We start from the raw sequence: 18,128 nt of genomic DNA, 5'->3' as shown, positions 1-18,128 counted from the left end.
CCAGCGCCAGCGTGTATTTTTACCGGGGCCCGGCGCCGTATCCTCAGACTGTAATACTGTCGGGGGCGACTCCGACCCACACAAACCGTCTGTCTTTTCTGCTGACTGTTCTCTGGCCGCCGAACGGAGGGGCACACTCACAAGTAACAGGCGTCTCACTCACTCGAGAACACTCACAGCAGCGCGAAAAGCTCGCAGTAAATCGTTGAAGCAGAATGTACACAAAATCACCCTGTCGAGCTGTGATCCACTCAATACAATCAAGGCGACATTTGTAGGCAAGATAAAATCGCAGTTAGCAACGCATCACACGCATACAATCGCGACTCGTATAATGCAATGATCTACGCACAAAATGGGTGGGTTACGGGTCACGCTCTATGCAAATCTGATTACAAAATGCTACACCACTTTCGGACTAGTTCCGAACGGCCCACAGCGGAACAACTACTGATAAGCCGCAGTATGTACTGGCAAACTACTCGGCCACCGCGTGACAGGAATATTCACACACGGAGCCAAAAGTCGCATCCTGTGTCAGTAGACGGGCGTAATACTCCAGCTAAAAGCCTCTGGGTGGACATGAGACAGCGGATTAGGGGGAAGCAGGACGAGACACTGAGGCATAAATAGAAAACTGACTCAGCAGTCCGCTCAGTCTCACCCTCCTACCGTTCGTACAAGAATACGTCTACCGAATCAAACTGAGGCGACCCACTCTGTTTCGGCTCAAATGCCCCACTCGCAGCCATGAATATCAAACCCAAAGAAAGCCTGAAGCACTGTAATATCCATTACTTCATCACTGGATGAATACTTTTAACCAGTCAAGAAGCTGACCGACGAGCAGCCTCACTCGGCTTTTCCAAATCGACTCGGCGACATTAATTGCTGCCAATGAGCTGCAAACAGCGCCATTGAGACAGCTAGTTGGTGTCTCTGACCGTCTGTTACACGTCAAGTCGGCACAAAACCAAACCAAACACGAGTCAGGTCAGTGTAAATGGCCCCACAGTATAACGCTAGACCGACTCCCTTCCAAAAGTCTCTCGTCCCCTGCGCTCACCCTCCCGGCCTCAGTACCGACTCTGCCAGACAAAACCCATCCCAGGCGGGCCTAGCCAGTTACAGGGAACCCCTCACACAACCGACCTCAGGGCCCGGGCTGCCGAGATATTGCTGCCGCCAACGGACACACTACACCAGGTACGGTACCGCAGTGCGTACCGCACCGGTACCGTACCGCGTACGGCCTCAGGTACCACGCCGCCTACTTGTACAGTCGCTCCAGGTCATCCTTGTAGTAGTTGCTGAGCTCCTTGCGTTTGAGTTTGTAGGCGGCTGTGACCAGGTTGTTATCGGGCGACCACGAGACCGAGGTCAGGGCCACCCGGGCGGGGATCTCGGCCTTCTCCAGACGACCTGGCGGAGGGGAGCAGACACAGAAGGTCAGAGGGGATTGATAAGACAGTTTCGGATGGCAGCCGACATAGATGATGGGGATGGGGGACTTCATTTAAGTGTCGCTATTTCCTCACAATCACAAGTTACGACAAGAACATGTGGGTGATTCACTAAAGCCGAATTTCTTATGAATAATCCGCACTGAGACTGTCGAAACACCCTGCCCCAAAGCCCACCCAACCTGCATCCCACTCCCAATCAAACCATGTCACTCTTCTGCCCTCCTTATCACCCCCCCCCCCCGTCGCACTCCGCTGCCCCCACTGACCGTGCCGCGCCTGTTTGACCAGCCGCTTCTGGACCTCCTCCTCCAGACGCTCCTCCTTGCAGAGCTGCTCGTGCGACTTCCCCTCGGCCTCCGACCCCAGCACCTCCTTTGCCAGCAAGCCCAGCTGCTTGGCGTTGGCCACTACCACGGCCACGACGAAGTTCTTGGAGGACTCCCCGTAGACGAACATGTTGTCGACGAAGGGGCTGGTGCTGAGGATGGTCTCCACGCGTCCCAGAGAGACGTACTCGCCCCGCCTGCAGCTTCACCAGGTCCTTCTTACGGTCTGCGAAGGGGAAACGGCAGAGGAGGAACGTCAGAGGCGGGGAACTGAAGTTAAAAGGTTGATAAACGGTGTAGAAACATGCCTTGCACCGAGTCATACATTTAGGACATCGGGTCCTAAGCATCGAGTGTCCTACAAAATCATTTACTTTTCGATCGTAACAAGTGGAATACCTACCACCACGTATACATCCACTTCCAAATATAACAAAAAAAAAACATTTCTTTTACGATTACCTACGGATGTTTGTAACCCTAAAACCCAGAACGCGAGAAAATTAGTGATGAAAACAACCCAGTCAGGTCAATCGACTCCCATCAAAAGAGGTCTGTGAGTATCTGCCGTACCGACGATCTTGATGGTGCCGTTGGGGTAGATGAGGCCGATGTCTCCCGTCCGGAACCACCGGCGGCCGTCCGACTCGAAAAACTCCTCCTTCGTCTTCTCCGGCTGCTTGAAGTAGCCCATCGTCACGTTGTCACCGCCTGCGGACGGCACGAAACGTCAGATAATGGCACAGAGAAGCCGGGATAATTTGAGCTGCTGTTCGTAGAAAGATACTAGCTTCCATTATCAGGACTATCCGGCAGTGTCGATTCTCCCCTCCCATACCCAGCAATCACACTTGAAATGAAACTGAGGAGTGTGGGTAGCCTCTCAGTCACCTGAGAAGAACTCTAACCCGGGCAGCGCCCCTCCCCTCCGCCCTACTCACCAACGACGATCTCTCCCCTGGGGTGGGGCTGGTCGGTGACCTTGTAGCCTCCCTCCTCCCAGTCGCTCAGCTGGACGTCACAACAGCTGACCGGGTGACCCACGCGGCCCACCGCCACGTCGTACTCTGCGGGGGCGAGGAGGGGGTGGGTCAGGTCAGTCAAGAGAGTCTCACATCTGTCACAGCGACAGTCCTGCCCTCTGTCGGACACGCAAAATAAATGACCGGGTCCCCGCATCGAGTCATCCGTCGTTTGGACCCCGAGCGATTGGATCGCGTTTTTTTTTAAGAACAAGGTACTACCATCCACTAAGGTCTCCCAGGTATCTCACTATTCCCACTTATATCCCTTATCCAGCTGCTCTCTACCCTCGGCTCTGCAATGGTCTTGTCAGACCGAAAGGGCCTAACCCAACAAAACAAGCTCTCTACCCATCCCTCATCCCTCTCTCCTCTCACCGTCCATCAGTGAAGCGCAAGAAGTCGTCTCGGTGAGTCCATAGCCCTGCATGACGCTGCAGCCGATACAGGAGCGGATCAGATCGTGGGTGACCTCGGAGAGTGGCGCTCCGCCAGAAACCATGGCCCGCACCCGGCCGCCGAGCAGGCCGGCGATACGGCTGAACACCAGACTGTGAACAGAGGGGGACAGTCAGGGCCCGCACCCCCGCCGAGCAGGCCCGCGATACGGCTGAACACCAGGCTGTGAACGGAGGGGAACAGTCAGGGGCGCGCCGCTTTCATCTCTCACGCATCACCTGCATCGTGGTGGGAGAAATGAAAGCGCTGGGATACAAATGTACGATGTACTATGTAGTGTTAGAGAACTGTAAGCTGTAATACTTATGATATTTCAACAAATCTAGCACGTAGTGCCAGTATAGCTGTACTTTTATTGCGAAATCAGTAACTGGAGCAGGCTGCTTAAGCCACGATAAGGCAGCCACTTGAGAAGCTCGGTAAATTGAGCCACTGTTTCGAGATAGTGGCAGATAGTAGGAAGTCACACAACGCGATAGAGACGGGCTCGACGACGCGGAAATCCAACAGATTGCAAGCCATGTCGGTTCGCTACAACCGTAGAACAAAGCTAAAGCTGAGCTCAACTGAGAGCTTAAATTAAGCTCAGGTAATTGAAACGTGTTACCGCCGCTTCTAAAAACAGCATGACACTATGTTACAATAATCACAGCCATTAGCCTTCTACATTTCCATGGTCTCGTTTAATTGCGTCAAAAATTTCCTTGGTGAAACATGAAACGTTCATGATATGCATGATTTTATGTGCGATACTGTGTTGCTCTTGTTATGTCGCCTGATTGCTTGCTTTCTCATAATATGTACTGTTGTGTGTAACTTCACTGATGATGTCTTTGTTCAGAGACGAAACGTTTGATTTTACATGAAGAATATAACGATATGCCTTGTAATAAGGTTTTTACTGCTCCTGAAGCCAACAAAAGCCTTCTACATTTCTACAGCAATAGGTCTCTTACTTAAGATCATCGCTACCATGATATTGACATGATATCCAACTAGTACCATCATGTTACGGTCCTCAGCCCCCCCCCCTCCCCGCCCCGATCTCTCCGACTATCCGTCAGACCCCCACCTGTGCAGGATGGGTGTGGAGAATCCGCGCCGCCGCCACCAGTTCCTGTACATGACGAACCAGTTGAACAGGCCCTGAGCCAGACGGCCCGCAGAGTGCATCTGCTCCTTGATACCCTGGAGGCGGGAGGGGAGGGGGGGGGGGGGTGACGGTCAGTGGGAGGTGCCAGCTGGCGGTGTGTTGGTTCTGTCAGCGAACACTGAAGCGGTAAGGGATGGAGCCTCTGAGTTAGGCAGCAGTAATGCAGAGCAACTGCATGCAGCGCACCAGACATAGCGTAATGCAAACTAAAGATAGTAATCATTAATCAATGAGTTCGAAGTTTTGAATGGAAAAATAATAATTAATTGTGAAGCCAATGAACAAAGCAAAAACGGATGTTAAATGAGCAACCTTAGTTGACCGTAAGAAAGACATAGCCAACACCAGAGCCAACGAATGTGAAACTTCGATGGCAATCACCACATCACATTGGTCCCAGTCAACGCTGATATGCCAACTTCTCCCTATATTCCGGCCGATACCACAGCTCTACCATCCCCATCTCGACTCCCCCTCCCCCTTTTCTCTCCGTTCTCGCAGCACACCGACCTGAGCGACCCTGTCGAGGATCATGGGCACGGCGGCCATCAGCGTCGGCCGGAGCACCGAGCAGTCGCCCTGGCAGCCGCGCTTGATCTTGCTCGACTTGTCCATCAGTGTGAGCGGAGAGCTGTAGCCGATCGGAACGCCGAACATCACCGCGCACAGCTCTGTGATTAAGAGGGGGAGGGGAGGGAGGGGTCAGAGCGCGGCGTGGCGGCAGAGGGGGAAGGGGGTTACAGGCGCATTGTGATGACCCAGATCACAGGGAGGGCAGTTTACATTGCTTCTTCAAGGCTCACATACCATGTCGTCACACCATGTCCCACATTCAATATCAGCTTTAGAACTTTGGAGCTCGGCTCAAATTTCCCAAACATATCTTATTTAGCTTTGTCAGCATCCAGCCCCTCATCACCGAACTGACTCAGCGTTCTGTCTGATTGACCAGCCCTGTCTAGTCCGCCGTTTGTACGACCAGTCCCCCTTCCCTAGTCCTGACTCCGTCGCTCTGTACGCCCAACCCTTCCCCTTTCCACCCTGTCCTGTCAGCCGCGGCCGCACCTGCCATCAGTTCGAGGACGTGTGCCAGCGGCAGGTAGCCCAGGTAGACGTCCTCGGGTGAGGGCACCAGCGCCACCGCGAACCCCGTCATCGTCGACACCATGTTGTAGTGGGAGACCATGACGCCCTTCGGGGTGCCAGTAGAGCCGGAGGTGTACCTGAGGTAGGGTGAGGAAGTGAGTCACAGGGTGGTAAGGCATCCCAAACATCAAGAAGAGTAGAGAATATTCCTGAATGATAGTAATGCTTGGGTGTAACGCTCTGCCCAAGATGAGCAGCGAACAAATAAGGTCATACGTAAAGAAGTGTAAATACGAGAGAAAAATAAAAAATGTTCATTTGAAGAAAAAGCAGCACTGCAATAAAGAGACAGCAAACTGCTAAGCGGAAGTTCCGACTCACATGATGATGGCGATGTCGTCGCTGGTGGGCGGGTGTGCCTCGAACTTGGCGTCGTGTCCCTTCTTCAGCATGTCGGCGAACGGGATCACCTTGACGCCGCTCTTCACTCCCGAGGTGTCTGTCTTCTCCAGCTAAGGGATGGGACAGAACAGTTCCAGAAAAGTTCAGACAACTGTCTGCCGCACTGTGGGATCCCACTTAAAGGATGGCAGTCCCCGATGAAGCATTACGTGTTTGACACATTGATCCTAGGACAAAATTATTTCATGGTGAAAATCAGCCCTCACATTTATCGTCAAGGCTGACATTCTCAGTGGACGAAAGCTGAATCAATCATTAAATTTGGTGGCCGCCATTATTTTCCAGTCAGCAAGCGCTGCGCAGCAGCACTATGACGGCAATTTGCCTTTATTGTCCCCGGTGCTGCGATAACAGGTAATGTCCCTGCAACGCCGTAAAGCGTTCAGCACGGGTGTTTTCAGGGGACGATAACATCACCTCTTTAGCCCACACCCCATCACCCCCCTCCTGCGCCCTGCCCCGTCACCGACCTGGTCCTCCATATAGATGACGTGCGAGACCTGCTGCAGCTGCTCAGGATCGTCTTCACCTTGGGCATCAGTGAGTGCGTCGTGATCACGTGAGCCACCTCGGTCTCGTTGATACCATGAGCGACGGCGTCCTCACCGAGGGTGGCGTACAGGGTCACCACTGGGGCACAGGTCAAAGGGTCAGGTCAGATGGCGTCCTCGTCCAGAGTGGCGTGCGTACAGGGTCACCAAACTCACCACTGGGGGACAAGGGTCGATCACGTCAAGTTAGTTCAGGTTAGGTCAGGCCAAATCAAGTATACTTCGATCTACTACGATGCTTTCGTTACACAATGAAGCATTGAAATGAACACATTGTCTCATCCGACTCCCACCTGCCGATCACAAAACGATCTTTCAAACCCTCACTCCCAAGCGCTCCTTACCGGTGACATTCTGAGTGAACGCGCCGACAGCGGCCTCCAGCCACTCCTGCCGCGTCTCGGCGAAGATACAGACGCGTCCGCCCGGCTTCACGCCCTCCGCCAGAAGGGCTCGGCCGAACGCGTCGGCACGCGCCGCGAACTGGACGTAACTCGTCCACTGGTAGTCGCCCATCACAAACTGTGGGAGTGAGACGGAGTGAGAGTGAGAGAACGTAACTCGTCCACTGGTAGTCGCCCATCACAAACTGTGGGAGAGTGACGGAGTGAGAGGAGAGAACGTAACTCGTCCACTGGTAGTCGCCCATCACGAACAGCGGGAGTGAGACAGAGTGAGAGTGAGAGAACGTAACTCGTCCACTGGTAGTCGCCCATCACGAACTTCGGAGAGTGATAATAGAGTGCGAAAGAGTAGTGGAGTCAGTTGGGGTCAACTGCCCAGCTTGATTTAAATGCATCCGCACTTCATCATCATCATCATCGGCACCCAAGCTGGGCGAGGGGGAGCGACCAAAGCGCGGCACAGGGAGGGCGCATTCCGACAGCCCCAAACTACCATCCTATAATGCAACTAGCCTAGTAGACATCATTCATGGACACCCAACCCATTGCCAAATGCCCCGACGATCCCCGTAACCTCGGTCGGGCTCCCTGGGAGGCTCGACACGGTCCAGCCGATAGCCGGTGCACGGCCGCACCGATACCCTCAAATATGTCCGGTACTTGAGATAGTGGCACGGCGCGGTCAAGTGGGCCTCCGAGCACGCGATTTGAGGGGTGGAGGGACGCCGCTCCATCACAGTCACGTTACACACAAAAACGTGCCCCAGGCCCGCGGAAGGGGCGGTGTCCGTGACGAACAGGGACAGAACAGCCGGAAACCGACTGAGCAATGGGCGGCTTATCGTGGTTACACATTGATGAACGGAGAAAGTGAATAAAGAAGCCAAGTAGTTCTTTCGGGAGCATCTAATAATCAATGACCCAGTCATAATAATGTAAGTTTTCTGTGTTGTAAGAAATGTCCAAACAGTCTTGTTCAGCGAGCTCACAAAGTTTGAAATAATCCTTCTTGGCCCGCAAGTGACGAAATCACCAGATTGACCCTTTCACCACGAGTGCTATTGCCCGAGGCCTTGGGTACCACCCGGCACATTAATATCAATATCTGGCACTTATCACGCTCAAACCCAGTTCGGAAAGAGCTCATTAATGGCGAGCAAATAGCTTGAACCAGTACCATGGTGCAGCTCTGGAGATGCAAAATTTCGAATCAGACACCAGAGAAACTTGCTTCCCAGCTTCCATACGCGATTCAATGAACTTTTTGTGAAGCTTCCTAGGTTTAAGCGTAAACATTTCTTTCGCTAGTTCCACCACGACATAAATAATCAAACAGAAAATCACCCGGGTGGGCGGGCGTACTTATCGTGTCACACATGGGCCCACCGTCTCGGTCTGACCTTCCGCTCGAGGTGCTCTCGATAGCACCTCTCCGGAGAGGCTGTTCAAGGCCGCCCCTCCATCCCACCCCCCTCTCCTCTCCGCCCTCAGCTGGGTCCCCGGCTATCAAATAGTGGTGGGGCCACCGCCCACTGGCCAATTCCAGAGCCCGTTACAACTGCGAATCAGTAAACATATACCTTGCGTGACGACGGATTTTCTAGCATGCTGACCGGCCTCCAGACTCCATAGTGCATACACAAAACTCGAGGATGTAAACAAACTCCGGAGATTGTGGTGGCTTGAATCTACCGGGAACAGAGTTTCAGGGGGCGTGTCCCTGTAGTTTACAACTGTGATCTAATTGCACTAAAAAAAACTTTCGGCGCACAGTAATCACAGCTTCAAATCCTCACTCAACCCACTGAGAATTAACGACTTCGTTCAAACCTTCGGTACTGCATTCTCCAACGCTAAGCAATCCATGTCCTTTAAAAAATGTATTATTTCTCACACACGGAATCCTGTGCGGGCGTCGAAAGAAGTATCGTATCTCCGTATGTACCTCTCCTCTCAATCATCCCCGACCTTGACCACCTGACCCGCACGGGCCACAGAGGGGCGTAACATATACAGAAGACACGCCCGCCGATCCGAAAACTCGGCTGAATCGGTATAAACCGGCTCATAGGTATCCAGCGCTGCGGTTGAGCCGACAGACTTTGAACACAGACATCCCACGCTGGCGGACTGATCCTTTCTCGGAGACACGCGACCACCAAATTCGTGTCGGTGAGGGTGGTCTCTCTCGGCCCGCCCAAACCCCGGCCCAAACGATAGACGGTCTGAGCAGCAGGAAGTTACCAATTCTCGGTCGGACGCCGCCACGCGTCCCCGTCCTCCGGCTGTGCTAATCGCCGTTATAGCGTGTCACTGGCGCAGTTCATAGCCCTGACGTGAATAGAATGAGCTGCGCTATGGTGTCTGGCGGGTGCAGGGTTGGCGGTCCATCGCGGCTATCGGTAATGCTCGAATGTCGTGTTGCCCGGCACCAGGCGGGCCCACCGCGCTATCGCCCCTATCGTAAACACGTACTCAATAAAACACGAGCCACCGGGCTGTCCCGGCGTGCGCTCGGATAGCCTCGCACTAAACGATGTGTCGCGTGGGTTGGGTGACAACGGTTTTTACTTGTCGTAAGAAGTATGCATGAGCACCTGCCGGTATTTACAAGATAATTTGTAAATAGCATACCATCAAAACTGACTATTGACTGACCTACCGTTACATAATCTATCATCACATGTTAGCAATTCAAAGTCATACTTAGTCGAAGAAGTCACTTAATCCCTTCAAATCTACTGATCTCCGTGACCCCAACTCATCCGTCCCTGGCTCTCAAATCCCCAATCACCCACCACGCGTCATGCCGTACCTTTTTGAACACCTTTCCGTTGGGCTGCGTCTCGTTCTCCTCAGAGAGGATGGCTCGCGTTCCAAAGCCCTTCTTGTCACCGTGCTGTTTGACGGCGTACCGGACGATCTGGAGGTCACAGGTCACAGGGTCAGACCGTCAGACATGGACGGCGCGGGTATTATTAACGTAGCCAACAATACCAGACAAAAACGACTTCCCAAGAGAAACGTGGAATACAGAACGAGGGGCATGAAGAACATAACAGACCGAAGTGTTCAGAGTTGTTCATCATGGATGTGTGTAACATGCCAAGGGAACAAATATAAAAATGCGCACAAAAAGAACACAGAATTAGTATTAAAGTTAAAACCAAGTCATTTTGAAACAGAGCGGGATGAAACTCAAAATGTGATGACTCCATCCTCACGGAAGGCGCTACACAACTTCAGTAACAGCGACACACATTCCACAGATAAACTGGGATCCGTCCACCATTAAGTACGAGCTATCAAGACATACAAGGCCACCGATCAGTTGCGCCGAATACGATCGGGTGTTACGCATTGTGTAAGTGGAGCAACGTCATTAGACCAACTATCCGATATCCGATACAACCGGTAACATTATTCATTTTGTGAGGTGTGAATGCTAATGGGTAGGTAAAGAGTAAGTATGTAGGGGCAGACTGAGAACGAGCCTATATTACGCTGATACAAAATAAATTTGTTGCAATTTCACTATCTCTACAAACGAGCAACGCTTCACAATGTCATGGGCTATACATAGAAGATGTCAGTTAATCAGGTGGTAGAGTCGGGATCATTTTCAGGTTGGAATGGTCGCCTCTAATAATAAGAGGTCATGCAGACGAAGCAGACAGCATCTTGCATCAGGGAGTAGGGACGGCTATAATAGTAATAACTATTAACGCATAATAATATTAACGGCTATAATAACGCATTTTTTGATAGTGTGTCCTAAGTATCGTTGAGAACGACAACAGCTAGCTACAGCTTGCTTGCTACATGACGTGAGAATGGATGTTCGGTCGCTGTTGGGTGATAAAACGCCAGCGCTACTCGATGCAGTGTTCCAATATCTTAAGGATTGTCGCCTGTTTACGATGTTGTGATCGACGAGTTGTCACCATGCACTGTTGCTTATCATGTCTTGTTCCTCATGTTTTCCCCCGATTGTTGTCTAGATGCCACGGTATGGTTGGCTACCCAACTTAGCATATACCTACTAAGTATCACTTGATCATGTAGATGCTTTCACTAACAAAGTTTTTTTTTGCAGAAGTCTGGAGGCGTAGATAGTTTAGAATACTGTTGATGATTAACCAAACTAACTTAAACGTCTACTGTCCTCGCCTATCACCTGTCCCTGCTGAAATTCCTACCCTGCGATAACCATCCTTTATCCCTTTCACCGCTTAGTTTACCCTGCTTAGTTTCCCAATCTTCCCAACGAAGATGAATGCAAGAATGTGAACTTCACAAATCAAGACGTTGGACGCAAGAGCCTCGCCGCTAAGCGCCCTAAACCACAACAACAACAACAACGGCTATAATAGTGTTAGACTCGTAATTGGCTGTGTCCCTTTCAGCTGTATCTTTTTACGGACCCACGAGGCCCTCTACGTTCAGTCCTAGCTTAACCTAACCTCACACGTTACCGTTCATCGGTTCTGTAAGGACCATGCGATGTTTCCATCGCAAAATCCGCAGGAACTGAAAGACGGAAGAATGAAGGAAGGCACTCTCAGGTTCAATAGCGGCCGCAACTTCAGAAACGAACGAGTCACTAGTGAAGAAAAATGCCCCTGTGTGAGTCATCATTACAACTTTAAACTTAAACTACCCCAAACTTCGAAACCACATAAAACCTAAACGCCTAAACACACTTTCAACTGGATTCCCAACTCATGCCTTCTGAGAGGTAAGTTTCGCTAGGCCGGTTACCTTTTCGACGGTGTCGAGTTTTTCGCGTTTCATGGTGACCTGGAAGCCGATCGGGTCGTCGTAGTTCCTGTAGCGACATACCGATCCCGGTACCTCCTTGGCCTGAAACGGAAAATAATTCCACTCCTCAATTCACGTGCGATATACCAAACATAGCGAACAATGCCGCGCATGTCCTTAATATCAAATTATTTACTTCGCCACAGTTTGGTCAGGCCCTAAGAGCCACTCTCCCCTCAGCATAACCCCATATCCCCTGGTGAGTGTGCTGCCGGTGTCGCTGCCAGTTCCGTGTTGGTGCATACTTGGCGCGCACTCCACGGGCCCCATTACACCCCTCCCTCCCTCCTCCGCGTCTGCAGAGCCGAGGGGCGGGAGCCACGTGGGCCGTCAGCCGGCGCGGCGTGATCCTCTGACTCCCCGGCAGTGAGAGACTGTCGCCGCCCTCCGACCCGAAGCGGGGAGGGGCAGGTGTTGTTCCCCGCCGAGAGAGGGGAGGGGAGGGGAACAGCACCTGGCTGCACGCTGGGGAGAGTGTGGAGCCGGAGAGAGAGCAGGGAGGAACATCTGTAACCGATGGGCGGCCCGGCAGATGGACGGTGCCCCAGCAACGACACGCAGCCGTGAAGGTCATTTGCATGCAACGGAGAGGCGGGGACTGGGGAGCTAGCTGACGCGGCTGACCGGTGATGGGCGCTTTCAATACAAAAGTTCGAGTGAGCCAGGAGGAATAATCCATTGAGGAGACAACTCTACCACTCTTTATAGCGGATGTGTGTTACATTACATGTCGCCAGATGCTGCACGTCGGAAAACTGAAACATTTAAGGATGCAAATGACAACAAAGCATCCGGTGAATACAGTGATATTCCACTTTCGAAAAAAGCAAAACTACAGCTAGCAGTGCGTCCCAACCTATTTCTAAGCCTTTGCAAGCTAACAAGAAATCGACTTTGGATTACCTCGTATGCAGTTCCGTCCCTTGTTCTGATATTATCTCATTTGTGCCTGAGGCCTATCCAACACAAGTACCGTATCATCCCCTCCCTGTTGTCTCCAATCGCTGGCGGAAACTAGCGCAGACTAGCCTGTAGACAAACTAGCCTGTGGCCAAGTTGTCGCCACCGTATCTCCTACACTCGACAGCCAGGCAAACAGTGTACCACGGCCATCGCGGATTATCTGCCCGATTGCAGACGCCGCCGGTACTTGCACATTGGCCGGGCGACTCGGTACAGACTGCCCGTCGCGTATCGCCCCTGAGGGCTGCCGGCCGGAGGGCGAGGGGAGTCGACGGCGCAGACCGATGGGGCCCCGGTAATGAAGAAGAAGCAGGCTGATATTGTTTATTGATGATGACGGGGTGCGTTGAAATGATCGAACAAGGGATCTTGGCGAGGGGCGGGTTATTAAACGATCATGTGCCCCGTAACAAGCAAAGCTGTGAGCAGAGACATTCTACGGGAAGACCTGGTATCAGCACGTAGATTCTCCCCAGTCTCGATACATCGGACATCCCGTGTCAGTCTGCGTCCAAAGAGCACCAGTGGACCCGTGCGGTCTCTGGCATTATTACAACACGGGCGACAAGTCAAACAAACAGTCGACCCGTGGACGGGCCGACCACACGACACCAGTGCAGAGGTCGGGTCGGCGCCTGTCCTCCGTACCAGTCATGTGAGGACGGTCCGCTGGACTGACACGACCCGACCGACCACACACGGCGAGGACTGGACGGGGACTGCGTGAGGACTCGATTTCCAGTGATTCCACGGCTGTGTGAGGACGTTGACTAATGGAGAGCAAGTGAAGCTCGGTTCGTCCCGGAGTCCTCTTTCAACTTGGCTCCACCGCTACAGCACAGCACTTACGCAAATGCTAACTGAAGCTTTCATTGATGATTTAGATAGTGGCATTCGTAGTCGCTGCAACAGCACCGAGGTGCTTCCAATCTTACCTGTTTGTTTCCAGCTCCATCGATTGTATAACCGCGTGCCACCCCCGGCAGTTATAACGACCCCTCCGTCAAACATTAACGCTAACTGATAGCATCGCACGACAACCGGTCGATACAACTAAACAATACATTCAACACTGCTACCTGAGCTAGACCGTAACAGACAACAAACCCAGAGTTAAAGTCATGTCCTATGTACTCACCCGAATCTTTTTGGCCTTTTTGATCCGGACCCAGGGCTTCTGTAGGATGGTGTAGATTGGTAGCGTTATGACGTCATACACGAACATGACGCTGGCGGCCACGCCCACCCCGAGCGAGGCTACGACGGTGCCCAGCATCGTTAGACCTGGGGAGAGAGTACACAGGGAGGTTAAAGCGAGGTTACGACGGTGCCCAGCATCGTTAGACCTGGGAAGACAGAGAAGACGGGGAGGTTAGAGCGAGGTTACGAGGGCGTCCAGCATCGTTGCATTATTGTACCGGCGGAACGAAGTAGTTATAGGGCGTAAAGAATGCTTGACAAACATGTGTTCATCGGTGTAGATTTGACGGACCACTGGATGACACGGGAGCGGGGGTCACTGGAAGTACGTCTAAGATATTGTATATGATATTCTCAACGCTGTATTAGACTAAGAGAGGCTCACATTAGCGGAGCACGGTCCATTGAGCACTGGGGTCTGTTGGATGGTATGCCTCACAATTAGTGTGAGTGTCCCCAGGCACTATAAATTTGCAGGAAGAAGTATGACATTGCTTGGCAACGTTACATAATTTAGAGTTATTGCAGTTGGCAGCCGTTCCAGCGTCGCCAGGCGTCGCTTATATAAGCAAATCTAATATCATATACAGAATGTCAAGGCTACAACAACCCAGAAATCCAGTTTGACGGCGTCCGATCAAGTTATTATAGAAAGCTTTACGGTCAATAACTGGCATTGCGGCATACTCCGAGCCCCTAGTTCACGTCGGCTTTACATTCCAACAAGAGTTATTTACCGATGAATACGAGACCTTTGGAGCACGCTGAGGCAGTACAGTAGTCCGGCACTGCCACCCTCGGTATTGACAATCCGACTACAGGCAGTCGTCGTCACGCCACCATCAATCAGACAACATGATAAAATATTCCGACGGAGCCGCACCTGAGCAAAACAGGTAACTTGCACAACCACCAGCGGCCTAAAAACAACGCGGCCAGCCGCAAGGCCGTTTGGTGGACGGCCAACAAAGGGTCCCGGTAGCAGAAAAACCGGCGGTCGGTTAGCTGCTCAGTCAGGGCCGCGTCACTGGCACACGCACACGGGAGAGATGCGGGCCGGCAGATGGACAAAGGAAACGAACCACTTCACCTAGTTCTTACAACGGGAGGGGGTGACTACCCCGAACACGCCAGGATTCACCAAAACACTACATACCTATGCAAGGGACAAATATTTGACGGCCACGTGTGGCCTCCACTTCCGTCCACACTATCCCGCTCTCTACCTGCCTGTTTGGTTCCTGTCCGTTGAACACAACTGCCAGCCGGTCACTCTGTGATGAGTGAGAGAGGAGCACTGCAGAGGACCGACCCTGAGCGGACGAGACTAGACTAGACACAGACGGGACGCACGTGTCGGGTACCGCGGTGCTGCCGGCCGCCTGCCGCCCTCCCTCTATCGTCCACCGTCACCGACTGCGAGTCGCCCCTCCCGCACAGCGACGAGCACCACGACGGCGTGGGGAGGGGCAGGCGACCTCCCCCGCGGGTCACAGTTCAGGGAGGAGCCGGCCCGCAGGGCCGGTCCACAGTCCAACAGAACTACTACCGTCCATGAATGACCGGTGCGTCAGCCGGCCTGGCAGCCGCGGCAGGCGACAGGGTCGGTCGGCCGATACGGATTCCCAGCAGTAAGGGCGGTAATACCGCGAACACGGGCGGACTGTGAACGATGACGTCACCGGAACTACCAGGTACCGCCGAAAGGCGGATGATGAGCCTGCACTGTGGGTCACAGCCCCGTCCAAGGTCCGACACATTGAGCTGGTAAAGTGAGGTTGCATGACGCTGAGTGACTGACGCTGTGAGCTGTCGGCACCTCACATTTTGTAGGTCGGGTGTTACAGCATATTAAGCGTGCATTCGGCATCCAGATAATCAGGGATAATTTTCCGGGATCACCGGGATCATTCGGTGTTTTAGGCTAACACCGTGTACAACGGACATAACAACGAGTAAAAGAGCCATTAGTGAAGCAAAAGCAATCTAAAAATGTGATTAATTGCATCGATGGTCCCTGCAATACCAAATTATTACCAAAGTGATCCCGGATAATTATACCTCATTTCCAGGATGTCGAACGCAAGGTAAAGGGAGCACAGCAAACTTCACAAAATGTCAATATGAGCCCATTGGTCGTTGGTTGTCCAACGTCCATGGATTCATGATTCGCACAGATTGTTGCGTAGATCCAGCCCACGGTCGGACCATGACAGTGTTTCACGGCCGCTGCCAGCAGACTGCCAGCAGTCACACATGGCAAATTCGATTTCCATGGAGACATCAACAAACTCGGAGGCTCCGACATTGAGTGACTTGACCATAACATATGACGCCAGCTCGCAAAATGCGCTGACAGAGTGCCGTGAAACAGTACCCATGGCTATAACCATTCAGTAATTCCTGCTACACGCATGACGCAGAGCGGCAGAATTAAGTCCAAAATATGGCTCTCCCAGTACAGCGAGTTTTACAAAGTCCATCACAAACAGTTTGATGCACAGAATGATAACTTAAAATGAGTTACCCTCGGAATTGAGTAGTCTGAGTCATGTTGTGCCTATGTGTTGTATGGCCCTGTGAGGACTGCCCTGGTGGGTCACGCCCATACAGAGACATGCCACCTGGTTCAGATGATCTGGGCAATCTCAATCAACAAGCAATCAGCCTGTGCACCTCTGTGGCTAGCATGGTCAGCCACTCAGCATTCAGCACAGCTCAGTGAGCCATCAGCACATAACTAGGTATATCACAATATTGCTGGGGAATTAAGTCTGTGTAGCAAACATGATTTATTTTGTAGGAAACCATGAACTAAAACCTAAATCAGTTATCAGAATCTGCCAGGCCTTCAAGGAACATATTTGTAAATCTGCAGTTCTATAAAGGCCTGGCTACACTATGAGTTTTCTGTGTGCGTTTTTTGTGAGTTTGCGTGTTTTGCATAATATCTTTCTAGAAAAGTTGTTAATATAATTTGTTTAATATTTATATAAAAGTTAATAAAATGTTGATACCAAATAAAAGTTAATATATAAAACATATAACAAAAACATAGGTAATGTTGTTTCTTTCTAGAACAACATTCCGCAAAAAAAAACATGTAGAATGAGCTAACGCATAGTGTAGCCAGGCCTTAAGAACTTTTTGGATGCCTTTTATGGAAAAAATACCTTTATAAGTAATAGCACTAATTGAGTTAACTCGGAATCGACTTGAGACGGTTGAGTCGGTCTGAGTTAGTTTGAGTCGTTCTGAGTCGGTCTGAGTCGATCGGAATCGATTTGAGTCGGTTGAGTCAGTCTGAGTCAGTTTGAGTCGTTCTGAGTCTGTCTGAGTCGATCGGAATCGATTTGAGTCGGTTGAGTCGGTCTGAGTCAGTTTGAGTTGTTCTGAGTCGGTCGAGTCAGTTTGAGTCTGCCTGAGTCGGTTTGAGTCTGCCTGAGTCGTTCTGAGTCTGTCTGAGGCGATCGGAATCGATTTGAGTCGGTTGAGTCGGTATGAGTCAGTTTGAGTCGTTCTGAGTCGGTCTGAGTCGATCGGAATCTATTTGAGTCGGTTGAGTCGTTCCGAGTCGGTCTGAGTCGATCGGAATCGATTTGAGTCGGTTGAGTCGGTCTGAGTCAGTTTGAGTCGTTCTGAGTCGATCTGAGACGTTCTCTTACCCAGTGACGTCACAGCATGCTTCGGCTTGGCACGGTGGCCTAATGCTGCCTAATACAGGAAACCTTAACCTTGAACGAAAACGCTACCGGTGACGCCAGGGTTACCGATACCGCATACAACCACCCTTCCGACTTAGTTTTCGGCAAATTTCGTCCGATTGACTTTATTGTAAAGAAGCCCTCTAGAGTTGAAGCCTTCAAGAAAAAAGAACATTAAAGAGGGCAACTATCTTACCTTAATAGCCTGACAAATTCACGTAAAAATGACCGCTCCGCGAGCTCCCACGATTTGAAATGAACGGCGCAGTTCGCAGAATTTTGCGAATTGTTGTGCGGCGGATGTCGTCCCTCCCACTTCACAAATGTCTTTGATATGGCAGCACAAAACGGCTACGGCTGCTAAATTTCCCCTACCAAGCCGAAAAAACTCCCAATAACTATCAGCGAAGTTTTATTCCGCAACGTTTCGAAGTCGAATGAATAAAGAATCTATATCCATGGCCAAAGCTGAGAATTAAGAATGACTGGTGCATAGAAAATGATTCAATCC

The 18,128-nt window shown here is 51.5% G+C and overlaps 1 protein-coding gene across 3 annotated transcripts; it reads right to left on the bottom strand.

Moving 5' to 3' along the window:
* Positions 1-770: 770 nt before the first annotated feature.
* LOC122388331 (long-chain-fatty-acid--CoA ligase 4-like) lies at positions 771-17,870 on the bottom strand. Of its 3 annotated transcripts, none has more exons than XM_043379324.1 (15): positions 17,814-17,870; positions 13,852-13,997; positions 11,691-11,792; positions 9,745-9,852; positions 6,870-7,047; positions 6,445-6,604; positions 5,894-6,024; positions 5,492-5,649; positions 4,937-5,097; positions 4,346-4,461; positions 3,193-3,365; positions 2,734-2,859; positions 2,366-2,503; positions 1,733-2,018; positions 771-1,422 (listed from the first exon to the last, which is right to left on the bottom strand). In XM_043379324.1, exons 6-15 carry the CDS (start codon positions 6,454-6,456, stop codon positions 1,356-1,358), a joined length of 1,368 nt encoding a protein of 455 aa, XP_043235259.1. In that variant the 5' UTR covers positions 6,457-6,604; positions 6,870-7,047; positions 9,745-9,852; positions 11,691-11,792; positions 13,852-13,997; positions 17,814-17,870; the 3' UTR covers positions 771-1,355. The 3 variants fall into 3 exon arrangements, with proteins under 3 accessions (XP_043235259.1, XP_043235257.1, XP_043235258.1); XM_043379322.1 differs by lacking the exon at positions 17,814-17,870 and adding an exon at positions 15,144-15,274; XM_043379323.1 differs by lacking the exon at positions 17,814-17,870 and adding an exon at positions 15,140-15,232.
* Positions 17,871-18,128: the final 258 nt, after the last annotated feature.

Source organism: Amphibalanus amphitrite, unplaced genomic scaffold (genome assembly GCF_019059575.1).
Source record: "Amphibalanus amphitrite isolate SeventyFive unplaced genomic scaffold, NRLGWU_Aamphi_draft 000318F_arrow, whole genome shotgun sequence".
NCBI lineage: Eukaryota > Metazoa > Arthropoda > Thecostraca > Balanomorpha > Balanidae > Amphibalanus > Amphibalanus amphitrite.
The sequence above is the reverse complement of the archived record's forward strand: the minus strand, read 5'-3'. Positions and strand labels throughout refer to the sequence as shown.

What these genes read in the sequence shown, in the direction of transcription:
- LOC122388331 (XM_043379324.1), bottom strand. An exon ending in GACGACATCGCCATCATCAT is followed by an intron (nt 5,650 to 5,893) that starts GTGAGTCGGAAC and finishes ACCCTACCTCAG; the next exon opens with GTACACCTCCGGCTCTACTG. An exon ending in CAGGGGAGAGATCGTCGTTG is followed by an intron (nt 2,504 to 2,733) that starts GTGAGTAGGGCG and finishes TGCCGTCCGCAG; the next exon opens with GCGGTGACAACGTGACGATG.